Source organism: Gymnodraco acuticeps, unplaced genomic scaffold, assembly GCF_902827175.1.
Source record: "Gymnodraco acuticeps unplaced genomic scaffold, fGymAcu1.1, whole genome shotgun sequence".
Classification (NCBI taxonomy): domain Eukaryota; kingdom Metazoa; phylum Chordata; class Actinopteri; order Perciformes; family Bathydraconidae; genus Gymnodraco; species Gymnodraco acuticeps.
Window position 1 is genome coordinate 157,938 of NW_022992290.1, and position 17,991 is coordinate 175,928.

At 37.6% G+C, this 17,991-nt stretch overlaps 2 protein-coding genes across 6 annotated transcripts in view; both read left to right on the plus strand.

Moving 5' to 3' along the window:
• The window catches only part of LOC117540925 (SLAM family member 9-like), a 133,938-nt gene that overhangs the window by 73,034 nt on the left and 42,913 nt on the right, over positions 1-17,991 (plus strand). The gene's annotated exons all lie outside the window — the stretch shown is intronic.
• On the plus strand, positions 6,951-16,900 carry LOC117540923. Of its 5 annotated transcripts, none has more exons than XM_034207873.1 (7): positions 6,951-7,182; positions 7,512-7,737; positions 12,103-12,408; positions 12,492-12,779; positions 13,685-13,789; positions 14,114-14,169; positions 15,309-16,900. In XM_034207873.1, the coding sequence occupies exons 2-7, from the start codon at positions 7,677-7,679 to the stop codon at positions 15,492-15,494; spliced, it is 1,002 nt and encodes a 333-aa protein (XP_034063764.1). In that variant the 5' UTR covers positions 6,951-7,182; positions 7,512-7,676; the 3' UTR covers positions 15,495-16,900. The 5 variants fall into 5 exon arrangements, with proteins under 5 accessions (XP_034063764.1, XP_034063765.1, XP_034063768.1 ...); XM_034207875.1 differs by having other exon boundaries at positions 6,956-7,182; positions 14,114-14,157; XM_034207874.1 differs by having other exon boundaries at positions 6,951-7,737.

A 17,991-nucleotide genomic window follows, 5' to 3' on the forward strand; every position in this document is an offset into this window, starting at 1 on the left:
AATCTACTGTTTCACCATAACATCTAGAGGGACGCTGTTTCACTCTTTGTAAAATACTCAATGAGAATGGGGGAGAGACCAAAGGGGAGAGACGGGCCGGCAGCAACACACAACAAATAATTTCCGAAACTAAACGAAGTGTTTTTATTTATTTATTAAAATTAGCCTCCTCCTTGGCCTCCAGGAGAAAACGCCACTATAATAAGTCGTAATAAGGGCATGAACAATCGGCCTATATGGTCGTTTTTTGTAGGAGGACAGGCTGATGCAGATACATTGTAAGTATACATATTTATATCCATGTTTGCTGCTTGCTGCTTTGAGGCTGCACACTTTTGTTGTTGCATTTCTACATTTCTTGGTGTGCCACAAATTGCGGATCCATGAAATATCATCAAATCAGCAGCAGACATGTTGTATCTCTAAGGGCTTGTGCATGCACATTACAAATAAAATAGGGACTCACTAGTCTGACAACGTTGATGGTGTCTAAAAAAAAAACTATTGGAGAACTATTTATTTATTTGTTGTTGTTGAGCTTCTCCATGAGATGAACCGTGATGACAGCAGACACCATGATGATCAGACCCACAGAGAACACACACGTCTTCACCAGGCACACAGATAACCCCTCTGGATCTGAAACACAACAAACAGAGAGTTTCACATCAGAACCGACACAGAGATCCAGACTGAGACGCACTGAGTGGAAGCAGCAACGCAGTGATTACTACTTTAACAGTTTGAGTACATTACAGTTTGCAAGTACTTTGAGTCCTCCATTGTAAAATATTTTTTTAATGGTTGTGAAATACATGCATTGCAAAGTGCAGTTGAGTTTTACAGACTGTCGATATGCATCATGCATTGTAAAACGGCATTTTGGCTGTTAAATGTTGATTATTCTGTTCTTCAAATATGCAGGTATTTTTGTACTTATACAAATATTCAAGTTCAAAGTTTTCTATAAAGGTTCTACATAGGTTCTGTATATATATGAGACAAACAGCACATTCAATGCGTAAAACATGATGTACTGAATTAATCTTGTATTCTAAGGTTTCTTCAAATTAAATTGTTCACATTTAACACCTCACAAAGAAGTTTAGTTAAACTTTCAATTCCAATCTGTGTGTTATGATCAGGAAGTAGTTTCTCTTTCAGTCTTTCCAACAAGCTGGTGGCAGACATCTTTGATTGTTTTGGTGTCGTTGGTCCAGCTAACATGGTTGCTATGGTTACAGATGATCGATCCTCTTGATTGGTGGACCTGGAGAAAAGTATCAGGGATCCCGTCTGACCGCTCTCCTCCCTCCTGACTGCAGGTTCTGGTGTCACATGTGAAAGTGCTGTTGATGTGAGAGTCCTGTGAGCTGCAGGTCACAGTGAAGCTACAGGAGGAAGAGCTTCTGGAGACAGAGCTCACTGTGAGGAGAGGGAGAGACGCTCGATCTGAGGAGGGAAGGAGCAGGTGAAGAGTTTTAGAAACAAGACCACTGAAACTCTATCAGTGTTTGAGAGGTTAACAAACATACCTTGAACTGTGATCTTGTATTTAGCTGCTTCTTTTATGTCTTCTGAAAGATTTGTCACTCGAGTCGAGCGGGATAATCTCCACTGTCGGCCTCTTTGAGATTCTTTAATTTCACAGTGAAATTGTTCACAGGAAACTCAATCCTTCCAGCATAATCAGAAAAAATATTCGGATTGTTGCCAGGGTTAACTGTTAATACACTTTTTCATTGCATTTCCAAGAAAACTAAAAACATCCTGAAGAATAACAGCTTTGGTAACATTATAGTCGTAGTTATCATAGTTTTTATTCAAGTCTTTTTCCGCCCACTCTTTTCTCCTTCTTACCTCAAATATGGTCAAAAGTCTTCTGAAAGTAAACAGACTTGTAATAATAAATATTTTACCATTCTTCTCCTCGTTAACTATGACTACTACCCCTAAAGACACAATTTGCCCTGTTTTGGGGGAAATGGAACCCGATGTAGGATATCACTGAAACATTCTGTCTTTTCAACTATCAGAGTCTTTTCACTGGGATTTTCTTCAACCTTGTCCTTCATTTTCTACTTCTCACTCACACCAGTTTTGCTCCTTCTAAGTGCCCTTGAGCTATAACCTCTAATTGCTCTTAATTGCAGTGTAGCATAGCAGGGACAGCGTTGAAGAACCAAAGAAGCAAAGTAATGTAATGTATCAAAAAACTCAAAATAATTTCAAATTATAATAACATTAAGTTCAGTATGCTGGTTTTACCTAATTTTCTCCAGAACATGTTTTTTTCTTTAAACTTCTGTTTTAAATGTTTTATTCAAAAATAATTGGCTTCTAATGCAAAGCACTGACAACCAGGCTTTGTTTTCTGCATTTTGCCCCTGAATAACCGACTGTTTTTATGGATAAACGATTTATTGTTATAGGCCAGGGGTGTCAAACTCAAGGCCCGGGGGCCACATCCGGCCCGCGACTTCATTTTATGTGGCCCTGCAAGAGCTTGCAAAGAATGTAATACGTTTATTATACGATTAAATTCCGCTTTACAGAATCAGGTTGCCCATAAACTACATGTCCCAAAATGCATCTCGTTTTGTGACAGGCCCACTGAAGAGACTTGCAATTATTTACTTTCAGACGTAGTTAATTACTAAGTCATTATCCTATCCGATAATAATCCAATTCAGAGGCAATAATGTAATATAACACATTATTTTATATATATTATATATTTATATATATGTATATTTATATAGTTACAGCCGGCCCTTTGAGTGCAACTATAATGCTGATGTGGCCCGCGATGAAATTGAGTTTGACACGCCTGTTATAGCCAGTAAGAAGCTAACAGTTTTTTGACTGCAAATAAATTCTCTTGAGAAAACTCCACATGTCACTTTTTGATCTTACAATCTTGCAATACAACTATTATAACTTTTGTACAGTTTATTGTTTAACATTTTTTTATATTTCCATGATGAAGCAGGACATATTTCCTGTAATAAAATTACATAAAAATGTAATAAAATCCTTAAATATAAATATATAAGGTGGCAGACATAATTTAATGAATTTTAACTGAACAATAACTGAATGAGTTTGTTTCACTCTTAGACCAGCAGGGGCACCAAATCTATGCAGACTTCTGCAATAAGTACATTAATTAACTGTCTCATCGATGTTTGTCTGAATGAATATGATAATATTAACAATCATATTATTCCTATCAGCTGTCAATCACTGTTATGATTCACATATTCATTTATTATTGAATAAACTATATTTTTTGGAGGAGTTCATGATGAATGTTCCTCAAGATGCTTGCTCACCCTCCTTCAAATTTGAAAGACAAGTAATTATGATCATGTATCATAAATCAAAAGATTCAAAGGAACAGTTCAGCGCCCCACAACTTAATTGCAAACAGTTACAACCTTGACTTTACATCAGAAAGAACAAACATTAAAGAAGTGACTAACTGCATCAATTAGGGTTAAAAAACGTGTATTCAGCTAAAACATAAACATCGCTGCAGTTATTATCCAGTGGAAAGCCCTTACCTACTGGCCTAGTTAAATCAAAGTGGTTACTTTCTTTTGGCTGGGCAGTGTAGTTTTACACACCGTCTGATTTGACTTTCTCAGGACTTAAAACTGTTTTTTGGGGGCAGACCCCCTCAAAGAAGAAAAACATTATACACACGTAAGGTCATCATCTTAACAGTTTATTATTCTCATCGACTCATCCGTGAGCAGAGCATCAAGTTGGCATGCCTATTACAGCTGAATGTGGCGATTACCATCTTGATCAGCAAAACGCCTCACAAACTTATTAAGATTTAAAGCTTTGGTGTGTTTTGATTCAATGCTGAGTACAGCCAAACTTGACAGGCTCTTCTCTGTCATTGTAGACCGCAAACAGTGGCAGCTCCAGAGTATTTGTGTTGGGTAATCTATGGTAGGGCTAACCCATGTAGCGGTGGGGCTAAAGTCAGTATTTGCAATGTAATTACATACACGCTCCCTTTGACAGTGAAACGCCACGCGTGAGGTTTAGATTATTTCCCTGTCTCAATCCAAATTGAACTGTATGAAATAAAAAGGCACATTTGTCTTGTAGTAAATAAAAAGGGCGACCTGGAGGCTCGAGCCAATCCTGCAATTTCCCCACAAGTGAAAGAGTTGACATGCTGAAAACCCAACCCCTGCAGGGGGGTCTGGGGGGATTCTCCCCCAGGAGATTTTTTGAAATACTAACATAAAATATACATTCTGGTAGCCTACTCTATTGAGAAGAAAAATAAATACATCTATTACTACACGACATATTTAAAAAAATGAATGCCATTTTAGTTTTTTGTTACTTTGTTCTGAAAGCTGAACCTGCTGCTCCTCACAGAGAGAAGAGGGAAGAGGCTGTGTGAATTACTTTACATTGTGGATAAGGGTGGATAGCCCCCATTGTTCTGTGTGTCAAAATGAAAGACATCAAACCGTGGGGTCTTATTTCATTACGTGTTGATAGAAATCAACACGTCGCCCAATCGCCGCCAATCATATTTCCACGCTCGTTCCAGGGCCGGGGTTACAAGGCTCGCGTCTTGTGCTGCATTCACTTGCACTCGGACATTAGAGATTTTCTCTCATAAATGTCCGATGAGCCACAACTTTTTTTTCAAAACAAAGCTGCCAACTGGGGTAGCAGCTGGGGTGACAAGGCATTTTTCTGAGGTGGCAGCTGCCACCCCGTGCCACCCTGTAGAACCGCCACTGTCACTCGAGCAGTATAAACTCCACTGTCTGCCTCTTGGAGATTCTTCAATTTCACAGAGAAATTGTTCACAGGAAACTCAATTCTCCCTGTATAGTCATCAAACACTTTTTTTAAATTCATAAATAAATGTTACTAAAACGTTATTTTCATAAAACTTCCAAGAAAAATATTCTAAATCCCCAAGAACACAGCGTTGGTGACATTCAGGAGCACATCCTCTCCCTTCAGCACAAACACAGGAGTCCCAGCACTGATCCCTGTAAAACAATAGAGACATCATACAGTAAATATCACACACAATATACTGTATGGATATTACTATATTTGTGTATTTTATTCATGACAAATATCTGATCACAATGAAATCCAGGCTTAACATTCAACCCAGTGACAGTAATAGTCATAGCCATCATAGTTTTTATTCAATTCTTTTTTAGTCCACTTGTTTCACTGGGATTTTCTTCAACCTTGTCCTTCATTTTCCTCTTCTCACTCACACCCTTGAGCTATAACCTCTAATTGTTCTTGATTGCAGTGTAGCATAGCAGAGACAACATTGATGAACCAAAGAAGCAAAGTAATGTAATGTATCAAAAAACTCAAAATAATTTCACATTATAATAACATTAAATTCAGTGTGCTGGTTTTATGTAATTTTCTACAGAACATTTTTTTTCTTTAAACTTCTTCTGTTTTAAATGTGTTATTCAAAAAATAATTGGCTTCTAATGCAAAGCACTGACAACCAGGCTTTGTTTTCTGCATTTTGCTCCTGAATAACCGACTGTTTTTATGGATAAACGATTAATTGTTATAGGCAGTAAGAAGTGAACAGTTTTTTGACTGCAATCTCAATCTTTATTTATTTATATAGCACATTTAAAACAACCTTCAGTTGACCAAAGTGCTGTACAGGCAGTAACTACAATATTAAATAACACAATGGGAGAATTAAAAACATAATAAAAAGCACAATAACTAGAAACATATAAAAAATAAATAAATAAAAAACACATACAAATATAAAAATGTAATGTTCAACTAGTATTAAAAGCCAGTGCAAAGAGGTGAGTTTTTAGCTGAGATTTAAAAAGTTCAATAGACTCAGCAGTCCGGATATGTGCTGGGAGGCTGTTCCACAGTCTGGGAGCTGCAACACTGAAGGCCCTGTCACCTCTGGTTTTTTTCCTGCTCCGAGGAACCACCAACATATTCTGCTGAGCTGAGCTGACTGCAAATAAATTCACTTGAGAAAACTACACATGTCACTTTTTGATCTTACAATCTTGCAATAAAACTATTATAAATGTTAAACAGAGTATTGTTTAACATTTTTATATTTCCATGACGAAGCAGGACACATTTCCTGTAATAAAATGACTTTACTCTGAGTTACCTTTCTCTGTAAGACTCAGACATCACTTCCTCTTCTTTCGTTTGTGAGCACTTCATGTCATTATACAAACAAAGGAAGGTTATCTACCCCTGACATGTTTTAAGATGAAACATCTCCAATAACTTGTTCTGAGTACATTTTTCAAACTGAAGAAGCCTGCTCACATACTTGAGCTAAATCTGATAAATGTTAAAACATTGAATTAGACTTGTTTTTATCGTACCTTGTGCCTCAGTGCAGACCAGCAGCCCCAGAATCACGAAGTGGAACATGACAGTCTCTAAATACTCCATACAATAATGTGTGCTTCCTGTTTGGCTCTAACACCACCAAGTATTTTCACAGTTGTTTTTTTTTCTTTTAAAACCACACAACCTTTTGCATGATGTGAAGACGTGAACTTATATTTGCACCGTACCAACAAACAAACAACCAAACTGTGCTCCATTTTGCAAATAAGCAAAAGGTGTTGTGTTATCGAAACTCTAAATGTACATATAAAATGCTGTTAAAACACAATTCTGCAATTTTCTTCCATGCATATCACATCTGATCACAACTTTGCTTCCTGTGTTTGGCACTTACAAGTTAACCATATGTGACTTGCTGAGCCAAGCAGTTGGTACTTCTGCATTTTCTTACTCATTACATACTGAGAGCAAAATACTTTCAAAAGCAAGCTGCACTTGGGATACATGTTTCTGCAAACTGTGTGATAGTTGTGTGAGAATTAAAACACAGAAACGTACAGATAACTGTTTTAAGAGAACCAGACATCTTCAGTTTTAGTCCAGAACAACAACAAGAAAAACTAACATCACGCATTATTTGAATGTTGTCTTATTCTTACTTCCTATTCATCTAGAGTTTTGTGTAAGGACAGAGAGCCATGGAACAAAAAACAAGACACAAGCCAACTTGGATCAGAATCACTTCCCCATACAACACATCTTACGGAAAGAGGTTGTATTTTAAACCTTTCACTGTTGTTTACTGTGAATCACAAGGTAAGAACTTTATTTTATATTTCCTGTTATTGATCAACTTTTTTTGTTTTCAAAGTTAATGTTTTTGTACTGTAGCTCTACTTAAGCAATATACAGTAAGTAAGATTATACCCTTTATGTTTTATTTTTTTATTTAATAGTGTTAAAAAAAATGTTGCTCAATGTTATGGTGATGCTAATAAAAAATGTAAAATTGTATTGAGATATTTTTATATATACAGTTATGTCGGTAATGTAAAGGAAATGTTTCTCTAAAAGTGAATATGGATACATGCTGGTTTCAAAGACACAATAATAATAATAATAATAATGCATTACTTTTTTATTAGAGACGCCCCTTGATCTGAGGAACAACGCTCTAGCCCATTGTGCCAAGTCCAACACTACCCGGACATAAGCAACGAAGCTTTGCTGACAGGAAACTGGGGGAGATGGAGGCCCACAAAACGCTGTGACACTAAGCACGTATCACACTTCCGCAACACATTTGAAAAATGAAGTCGTTTGTTACATTTCTCTTTGTCGTTTATGAGCTTTATTTATGTGAATCACAAGGTAAGAACATTATTTTGTTGTCTTCTTTTGTTGATCTACTTTTTTTTGTTTTCACAGTCAAAGTTGTTGTACTGTAGCACTACTTAAACAATATAAGATTAGAAACGTAATGTTTTTTGATTCCTATATTTCAAATAGGTAGTATTTAGAAATGTATGCAATTATTAGTTATCTGCTTATTGTCATTTAATAAAGTAGTAATACTAATTAAATGTAAAATTGTATGTAGATATTTTGATATATACAGTTATGTCTGTTGAAACCACATCCAGGCACAAAGTCCTGGTGATGTAAAGGGAATATATCTTCAGTGTCAGTGAATGTGAAATACAGCAGAAACTTGAACCAAAATCTCCAGTCATCAGGATTATTAAATAGTATCTATACTTTTATGAATAAATTGATCGATATAAAGATTAACATTTTATTTTAAACACTTTTGTGTCGCGGTACGCACTTTTTCAGTCCTTTCAAGTAACAGTTTAGATATTTGTATATTTCATAGTGTAGTTGTCAGCATAATGAACCTGGAAATGTTGAATCCATCAAAGTTTTATGATGTGTAGTCCCGAGCACATAGAAACTGCTGGATTAAAACTCGCATATTTTTGGCAATTTGTACAATTAGAATAAATTGCGTGAATTAAAATAAACGTACTATGTAAACAATAGCTAAAAAAACTCTTGGCCGATTTGGAAAATCTTGGATTGGTCTGGCAGTTATTGAGGACGCTGAATCCATTTCTGACCGTTTCAGGATCAAAAGTGGCAAGTGGAAATAAATGTACTCTTGGTGGCTGATTTTGACTACCATGAGTTGCGATCATTGGATATAGAGAGCAACATTCTCACTCTCACCATCATTGGTGTATTACTTTGGTATCTTCGAACGAGAAGAACAAGTAAGTCTAAGTGTGCATTTCATCAAAAACATTTATTTTAGTTTGACTGTTTGAGGGAATTAAGTGTTTTATTCAAGTTCATCATATTCCACCTACACATCCTCATTGTCTGTTGAGCAATCACATAAAACATATCTGAAACCTCTCAAACAGCAGCATACTCTATATAATAATCTACATATAGAGCCTGTTCAGCTGTTTGAAAAAGATAATTTAGACACAACCTAAATCTGGAGTCAATGCAGATGCAGCTCAAGTAATGTAAATGTTATGAAGGTAATAAGCATTAAAGGTGAAGCTCTCAAAATGAAATGTAAATTATAGGGCCGGGACTCGATTAAAAAAATTAATCTAATTAATTAGAGGCTTTGTAATTAATTAATCGAAATTAATCGCATTTTTAATCACATATAAATATTTGACCTAAGAACAGTGAGAAGCAATTTTTTTCACATGGATTTTAGTATACCATTAGGCGCATTCACACTGCGGTACTTTTCCCACAAAGGTTCATGTGAATTTAGTTCATGTGAACTCTTTAGTTCGCATGAACTAAATACAGATCGCGTTCACACTGGAAAAAGTCCCTGGGGGAGGATTAGGCAAATGAAGCCGCTGACGTCACTTCTTCTTCTTCTGCTTTGGGTTTACTGGCAGGCCGCAAACCACTTCACGGCGTATATTGCCGCCCAAAGTCCCCGGCCGGAAGTCCCCGGAGTTGGGGACTGGCTTCAGTAGAAGCTGCTGGGACTCCCAGCAGCTTGTACTGAAGCCTTCCGAGTAAATCGCCAGAACGCCGACACCTCCTCATCTCCACCGCTCTCATGTTTTATTTTGTGTTGCCATAAGTTAGTCTCTCTGCGCTGGGCTAATGCTAATGCTAATAATGCTAATGCGAGGATAATAAAATGGCGGCTTCACAAAACTTTTTGGGAGTTTTACGGGGCGTGGTTTGCAATCCTTCCAGCCAATCAGAAATATAGCTCTTTTCTCACAAGAGAGCCGAGGTAAAAAGGTTCACATGAACTAATTTTAGTACCGGCTCTTTTTGGTGTGAACGCGTTAAAAGAGTTCACATGAACTAAGTTCACATGAACCTTTGTGGGAAAAGTACCGCAGTGTGAATGCGCCTAATGAGAACTTAGTTCATGAGAACTCTTTGAACCTGGGGGTGGATTAGGCAAATGAAGCCGCTGACGTCACTTCTTCTTCTTCTGCTTTGGGTTTACTGGCAGGCCGCAAACCACTTCACGCCGTATACTGCCGCCCAAAGTCCCCGGACGGAAGTCCCCGGAGTTGTTGACTGGCTTCAGTAGAAGCTGCTGGGAGTCCCAGCAGCCTTCCGAGTAAATCGCCAGAACGCCGACACCGCCTCATCTCCACCGCTCCCATGTTTTATTTTGTGTTGCCATAAGTCAGTCTCTCTGCGTTTCTGCGCTGGGCTAATGCTAATAATGCTAATGCGAGGAAAATAAAATGGCGGCTTCACAAAACTTTTTGGGAGTTTTACGGGGCGTGGTTTGCAATCCGCCCAGCCAATCTGAAATATAGCTCTTTTCTCACAAGAGAGCCGTACGAAAGTCCCTGCTCTCTAGCAGCTCTCTGCTCTCTAGCAGGAACTTTCGTGGGGGTAAAAAGGTTCTCATGAACTAATTTTAGTACCGGCGCTTTTTGGTGTGAACGCGATAAAAGAGGCTAACGTCCACGCTAGCTTCCACGCTAGCTGCTATATGTTTTGCATTGAGGTGATACTTGAGGCTTGATGTGCTGCGGTGATATGCGAATTCCTTTTTGCATAATTTGCACACAACCGTGCTCTTATCGACGCTTCCATCCGTCCGTTTTTTAAAACAACATTTCCCACTGTTGTTCACTGTGGTTTGTTGTTGTCTGAAGTCATGAACGTTAGTTGGTGCTCCAGTATAATCGGTACGCCTGAAACTCATCCAGTGAGAAACGTTCCGCGGTGCAAAAATAAGTGCGATTAAAATGCGTAAATTTTTTTACCGCGTTAATTTTTGTGTAATTAATTCATCTTAATTAACGCGTTAAAGTCCCGGCCCTAGTAAATTAGTGCAAATCCACATATATTTGTTTTTGACTGACCTGCAGGCAAAAGGGTGAGAGCACAGGAGGGAAAGTATTATTTTTACTTAGGACAATTCTTATTCAAATAAATAGATGATCTGTTCAATCCAAATGAGTCCCCTAAATCTTCAAAATCGACCTGAAATTAATCAAAATCAACTCACAGAGTACAAATAATGGCGTATTCCTTTAAATTACCCCCAAACAACTCAAACATTTTCCAAACCGGCCTAGATTTTTTTTAAACTATTGTCCACAGAGGCTCAAATGGTAATTCATGCTAATAATAATTATGCTGATTGTGAAAATTGACCAACATGAAAGTTAGCATCTGGCCGTTTCTATGTGCTGTGTAACTGAACTATACATTTCTATCATAACACTTTGGTGTTCTCAACATTTCCAGATTCACAATAGGACTCAATGAGCTGGCAACTTTTAACCTTCAGAGTAGATGAAACACTCTGGAAGTGGTTTGAGGCAGATTATAACCAAATGTAGAAAAGGAGTAAATGCTTCGCCTCTGTCAAATCAGGGAAACAATAGTATGGGTAAAGAGGGGGGGAAATAAGCACGGTGTGAGAAAGTCCCCTGTTTTTCATACGAGACCGAATGGAAATAATTTGTCAGATGAAAAAGAAACATAAATAAATACTTAATACTTACACCCACACCCGCTCCCGAGACCACATCACTCCCGTCCTCCAGAACCTCCACCGTCAAAGAATCAACTTCAAAGTCCTCCTCATTACTCACAAAGCCCTCAACAACCAGGCCCCCCCCCCCCCCCCCCCCCACCTCACAGACCTGCTGCACCACCACACCCCTTCCCGCTGCCTCCGCTCATCAGAAGCCAACCTCCTATCCATCCCCACCAATCACCGGACCTGGGGGGACAGAGCCTTCTCCGTCGCTGCCCCCTCCCTCTGGAACTCACTCCCCCAACCCATCAGAGACCGCGCTGACCTCACCACCTTCAAAACACTCACCTCTTCAATCTGGCTTTTAATGTGTGATTATTTTTGTATTATTTGACTTTAACTTTAACTATATATTTATTTGTTGTTCCTTCCTTTTCTTTTCCCTTCACTATATCTGTAAAGCGTCTTTGAGCACCTGTAAAAGCGCTAACAAATTAAATCTATTATTATTATTATTATTATTATTAAAGCAGGATTTAAGTTCAACTGATAAACTCCTCTAAGCAGCTTTAAGGGTCAAAGCTAATCCAAGAGTTTTAAAAAGATATGTTCAAACCTTGATAAATATGAGTATTTTATAATCATATATAGTAGGAATAGAGAAATATTCAGTTTTGCCCAAATAAACATATATTGTGTGATATTTACTGTATGATGTGTCTACTGTTTTACAGGGATCAGTGCTGGGACTCCTGTGTTTGTGCTGAAGGGAGAGGATTTGCTTCTGAATGTCACCAAAACTGTTGTTCTTGGAAAATTTGATAATTTTTCCTGGAAATGTAATAAAAGTAACATAGTAAGATTCACTTTTAATGACAAAGGAGTCTCTGCTAATTACACTCGAAGGGTTGAGTTTCCTGTGAACAATTATTCTGTGATCTTGAAGAATCTCCAAGAGGCAGACAGTGGAGTTTATACTGCTGTAGTGGCAACGGATTCAGGAGACGAAACAGAAGCTAAATACAACGTCAAAGTTCAAGGTATGTTTGTTAACCTCTCAAACACTGATAGAGTTTCCGTGGTCTTGTTTCTAAAACTCTTCCCCTGCTCCTTCCCTCCTCAGATCGAGTGTCTCCAGTAAATCTCACAGTGGTGAATAACTCTGTCTCCAGAAACTCTTCCTCCTGTAGCTTCACTGTGACCTGCAGCTCACAGGACTCTCACATCAACAGCACTTTCACCTGTGACACCAGAACCTGCAGTCAGGAGGGAGGAGAGCGGTCAGAGGGGATCCCTGATACTTTTCTCCAGGTCCACCAATCAAGTGGATCGATCATCTGTAACCATAGCAACCGTGTCAGCTGGACCGACACCACCATAATAATCAAAGATGTCTGCCACCAGCATGATGGTATAAGACTGAAAGACAAAACTACTTCCTGATAATAACACACAGTTAGTAAGTTTAGAGCTTTCAGTATAAGCATTTTTTAAGATTTTTTTTTATGAAAAAACAATTTAATATAAGTTTAAAAAGCAAACCTTTATGCGTCTTTAAATCAGTAAATAAGTATTCCAAGGTGTGACATATACATTGGGTTTGTTCCAATTATGTTTAAAGTCAAAACACTTTTTTTATCATTTAAAAAAACATTTAAAGGAAGAGATTCTCAGGAGGCAGAAATTAACCCATTGAAGCCATTATAAAATAACATGTTAGCAGTGAGCAGTGTTTTCTCTGACAGGAAATGAAAAAACACGTGTGTGTGTGTGTGTGTGTGTGTGTGTGTGTGTGTGTGTGTGTGTGTGTGTGTGTGTGTGTGTGTGTGTGTGTGTGTGTGTGTGTGTGTGTGTGTGGGGCAGAGTCTTTAAAAGTTTAAAGCTTGTTTTTTTTTATTGTCACATGTTTCAGTTAAACCTGTACAAACAAAATAAAATGAGTAGCCTTATTTTTACTACAATGAAGTGTTTTAATTAAGTATTTTGTAGTTTATAAAACTAAACTTGGAATTAGTCGGTGAAAGTTTCTGCTCCAGTAATTTAACTTGCAAAACCAGCTATCATTATCGACCAGCGTTTCTTTGATTGAACAATTTGCTCATTCAGTGACCTGTTGAAGGTTGGAAATGTCACGTTGAACTGAGTAACTGATTTAACATGTTAGGGTTGAATCAAACAAATTCAATTATTTCTTACTCAGGTCTGCAACTAAGATATTTTTGTGTAATTAAAACAGTCTGGCAGGATGTGATGCAGTAACACTAAGTTTATGAATGTAACCAAGCATTATAATGTGGCTTATGCTTTTATTTACAGTTCCTCCCCCACCAAACCCTGTTCCCATCATTTTGGGAGTATTCTTCCCAATTCTCATTCTCGCCATCATTGGTGTACTTTGGTGCTATCTTCGAACGAGAACAAGTAAGTCTAAGTGTTCATTTTATCAAAAACATTTATTTTTGTTTTACTGTCTGTGGGAATTAAGTGTTTTATTCAAGTTCATCATATTCCACATCCTCATTGTCTATTGAGCATAAAACATATCTGAAACCTCTCATCCAGCAACTCTTTATAATATTCTCTTTAAAAAGATAATTTAGACACATATACAATATCTGGACTCAATGCAGATGCAGATCAAGTAATGTAAATCTTATGAAGGTAATAATCTTTAAAGGTGAAGCTCTCAAAATGAAATGTAAATTAATGCAAATCCAGATATATTTTGTTTTGACTGACCTGCAGGTCAAAGAGTGATTATCGAGAATACAGTTTATGATACTGCTCAGGTAAGAGACAAGGTATTTTTTACTTTTGAGTGAAAAGTAACAAAAATTGACTGAATTTTAGATTTTGAACAATTTAAACAGACTTGGACTGAATATGAAGAACAAGCTAAATCCATAACTGGAGCCTCAGACAGTTATATTGCCTACTATGCACACTAATCACTATGCACACTAATCACTATGCACACTAATCACTATGCACACAGTTTATCTGCATATATGTATTTGCTATATACTGTATATTATCCCTGACTCCTTTCTACACCACCTTCTGCCTGCAGTTCCAGGTCCTGCTGCTCACATTTCTGGTTGAGCTGCTTGCTCTTTTAAAGCTTTGGGTCCGACTAACCTGATGCACCGTGATGCTTCTCTCTAAACCTGCTGCTGAGTCTCTGTCTGGCAATATCTGTATTCAAACTGCACTGTGTTTCTTAGTGATGTGCATTTGTTGTTTGCGTGTGTGTGTTTTTATTATTTTTTTAATATAGTTTTTCCATAAGTTGATGCACCGATGGAACAATGCTCCTTTTTCTAAAACGCATGACATGCTGGTGTCTTAAACAAAATGCAGCCACAGTGACTTTTACCAAAGGTTTCTTTCATGCATATCACATGATCAGAACTTTGCTTTTCTATTTTTGTCACACAGCCGTTAACCAAAGCTATGTGACTTCCTGCTGAGCCGAGTGGTTTGTTCTTTTGCATTTTCTTCCACAACACATACTGAGAGCAGAAGCCTCTCACGGGAAAGCTGCACTTGAGATACATTTGATTTCAAACCGTGTGATAGTTGTGTGAAAAGTTAAACACAGTAACGTACAGATAACTGTTTTATGAGAACTAAAATCTTAATTTTTTGTCTCAGAACAATTTAAGAAAAGAGGAGACCTGTAATTCCCCATGTCTTTCTCTGAATGCAAAGTACTGTATGTGTTAGCCGTGCAAATGCTTTTTTGTGTGTGCTTGTTTGGCCTTAAAATGTCATGCCTTTGAACTGAAAATACGCATGAATCTTACATTTTTGTTTAACACCATTATCACTTTTACAGTCAATAATATGGAATTGTATTGTATTTTAGGATTATATGTTATATACAAATACAATATTATAGAAACAAACTTTGGTAAATCAATGTTTTGTTCTGTTCCAGTTCGGAGCTCCAGCCCGGACTCAGGATCCAACAGATGATGAAGATTCAGCTCTGCCTCTGTCCTCCTGCTACGCTTGCGTTGGTCCTCACACTGGACCCCCAGCACCCACTGAGACTAGAAACACAGCTCAGCTAGAGAGTGTGTACGCTCAGGTAAAAAAGACCACACCAGGTCCTTGTAAATGATCAGGAGTCGTATTCCACATACTGCACTTGTTGGGATTACGATTTATGGCAACTGAGCCATGGACTTTATTTTCACGTTACCCTCTTTTGGTGTGAAAATCCTAAACCACGTCCTGTGTCTGCACCCAGAAGTGCTCTAACTCCACCTTCAATGCACAGTTGTGATTGGTTAATGATCGATTGAAATGACTCATCAGCTTTTCTTGCAGTGTATGCATTCTGAATCTCCATGGCTATGGGCGGCCATCTTGACTCAAAGGACATTATTTATTGACTCCTCTTAAACAATCCTTGAAACCCTTGCAAATGCACACATCACAGCACACACAGTGAAATATGACCTCTTGGAGGTGTCTGATGCCTTGCTCAAGGACACCACGGCAGGGCCCAGGAGGTGAATTAGGACTTCTCCAAGTAGCAGTCCACACTCCATATTTTAGTTCTGTCCGGGAACTTGATCCGGCGACCCTATTGCTCCCATTCCAAGCCCCTACTGACTGAGCCACTGGCGGCAAGAAGACAATCTATGGATTGAACTTTTCTCTCAATTTAACACACAGTTTAACGACAGGCTTTGAGAGAAACAGATTACATGTAATGGAATTAATGTTATCGTATGCAAAGGATTTTACAGTTGTTACCCTTAGAGTTAAAGAAATACGTTGTTACTGCTACATAACGGAAAAAAATGGGATTATAAGAATGATTACAATGTTACGATACATTTTCAAGTAAAGAAGTATATATTACGATGCTCATTCTCACACAATACTTCAGTTCAAGAGTCTCACAACACCGAGTCTCGAGTGAAGCCAAAGCTAATCTTCCATTGTTGCCTGTAGTTTAAATAAGTCATGAATTGAATGGAAAATACTCATTTTGTGTTGAAAGGAGAAATGTGAAACAAAATGACCGCCATTGAAATCGTGGCTTTCCAGCTGTTAATATGCAATCATTTTCCAAAAAGTCAACATTTAATTAGTTTAATTAATTAGTTAGAAGAATTAGATAGCCGTCCTTAGATTTTTTTATGAATTTAGGACACTTTCACTCTTCTTGTTTTTAAAATAAACGTACTTTTAAATCCTGTGTATTATTTATGCAGTAGCCAATGCAGTTGCACCAACATTGATTTTGCTAAGTGACTGCAGGATTCTTTCTTTTTGAGGTTGTTTCTTCATGGTCTCTGAGGCACTTACTGTGAGACGCTTCTTGATAAATGTGATGTAAGTATGTCATATAATGTAATGTGAGTGTATTTCATGTATTAATTGACAGCTCAGTGGGTGGACAGCTGATTTGTTACAAATGCTGTGAAAGCTCTTAATTAATATACTGCAGTGAACTTAAAAAAAGCATATTCTGTTGGTTATAAAAAGAGCAGCGGACCCATTGTTGAAACTAAACAAACTTATTTTTGTTTATTTTTTTCTAAGGTTACATCGTTCTGTTGTTTTACACCTGGGTTAAAGCCTTGTTGTATTTATTTGCATTGCATTAATATTGATTTGTCCCAAAGTAATGTAAAGTAATTAGTTTACGTTATAGGAATATCAGATACTTACATCGGGTATTGGGTATCGGGTATGGTTAGGTAATTAGTAAATGTAATGGAATACATTGTCACAGCAGAGTGAAAGAAATAATTGCCACACATGATCTTTAGTACAATCAAATAACTAACATATAAGATAATGAAAAATATAGGAATACAAAAGCTTTATTAAATGGTGCATGTATGCTTTCATTCAAAAATATAAACAAGCATAAAACACACTGTACAAAGAATAACTAAATATGTTTTTTAAATCTTTATCATACAAATAAAGATGTTATTTGGGTTTTTTTAAATCTCCGTATTCTGAAGGCAACAAAATGATTTGACCTACAAACAGATGACTTGATATAATCATTGGATTAACAAGAACATTCTGCATTTTCTTGAAAGCTGCCTTCTGTGTTTTCCTTGCAAAGCATCAATGTTTACATCAAGATATGAATTCTCATGTACATTGTAAGTGAACATATTTATATCCATGTTTGCTACTTCTAGCCTTGAGGCCGCACACTTTTGTTGTTGAACTTCTAAATTTCTTGGTGTGTGGATTATGAAAATGTATTTGAAAATGTTTCGTTTGGAAATAATGTGCAACCCCTAATCTTTCTACATACCCCCTGCAATCCCCCCAACTACCCCTAGGTGTCCCCCTACCCCCAGTTGGGAACCAGAACTATGAGTTATTTTGTTCTTGTTGAGCTTCTCCATAAGATGAACCGTGATCATACTTGCCAACCCTCCCGATTTTCGCGGGAGACTCCCGATTTCATTGCCCTCTCCCGGTTTCCTTCCGGGGTCATATTTCTCCCGCATTTCTCCCGATTTCTGACAAAATCAGATTTACTCACGACTGTTTCCACTCTGACTTTAATACAGCTACACCATTGTTTAGTTTCCATGGTAGCACGTATCTTGAGTAGCGCGCAACTGAAAGTCTCT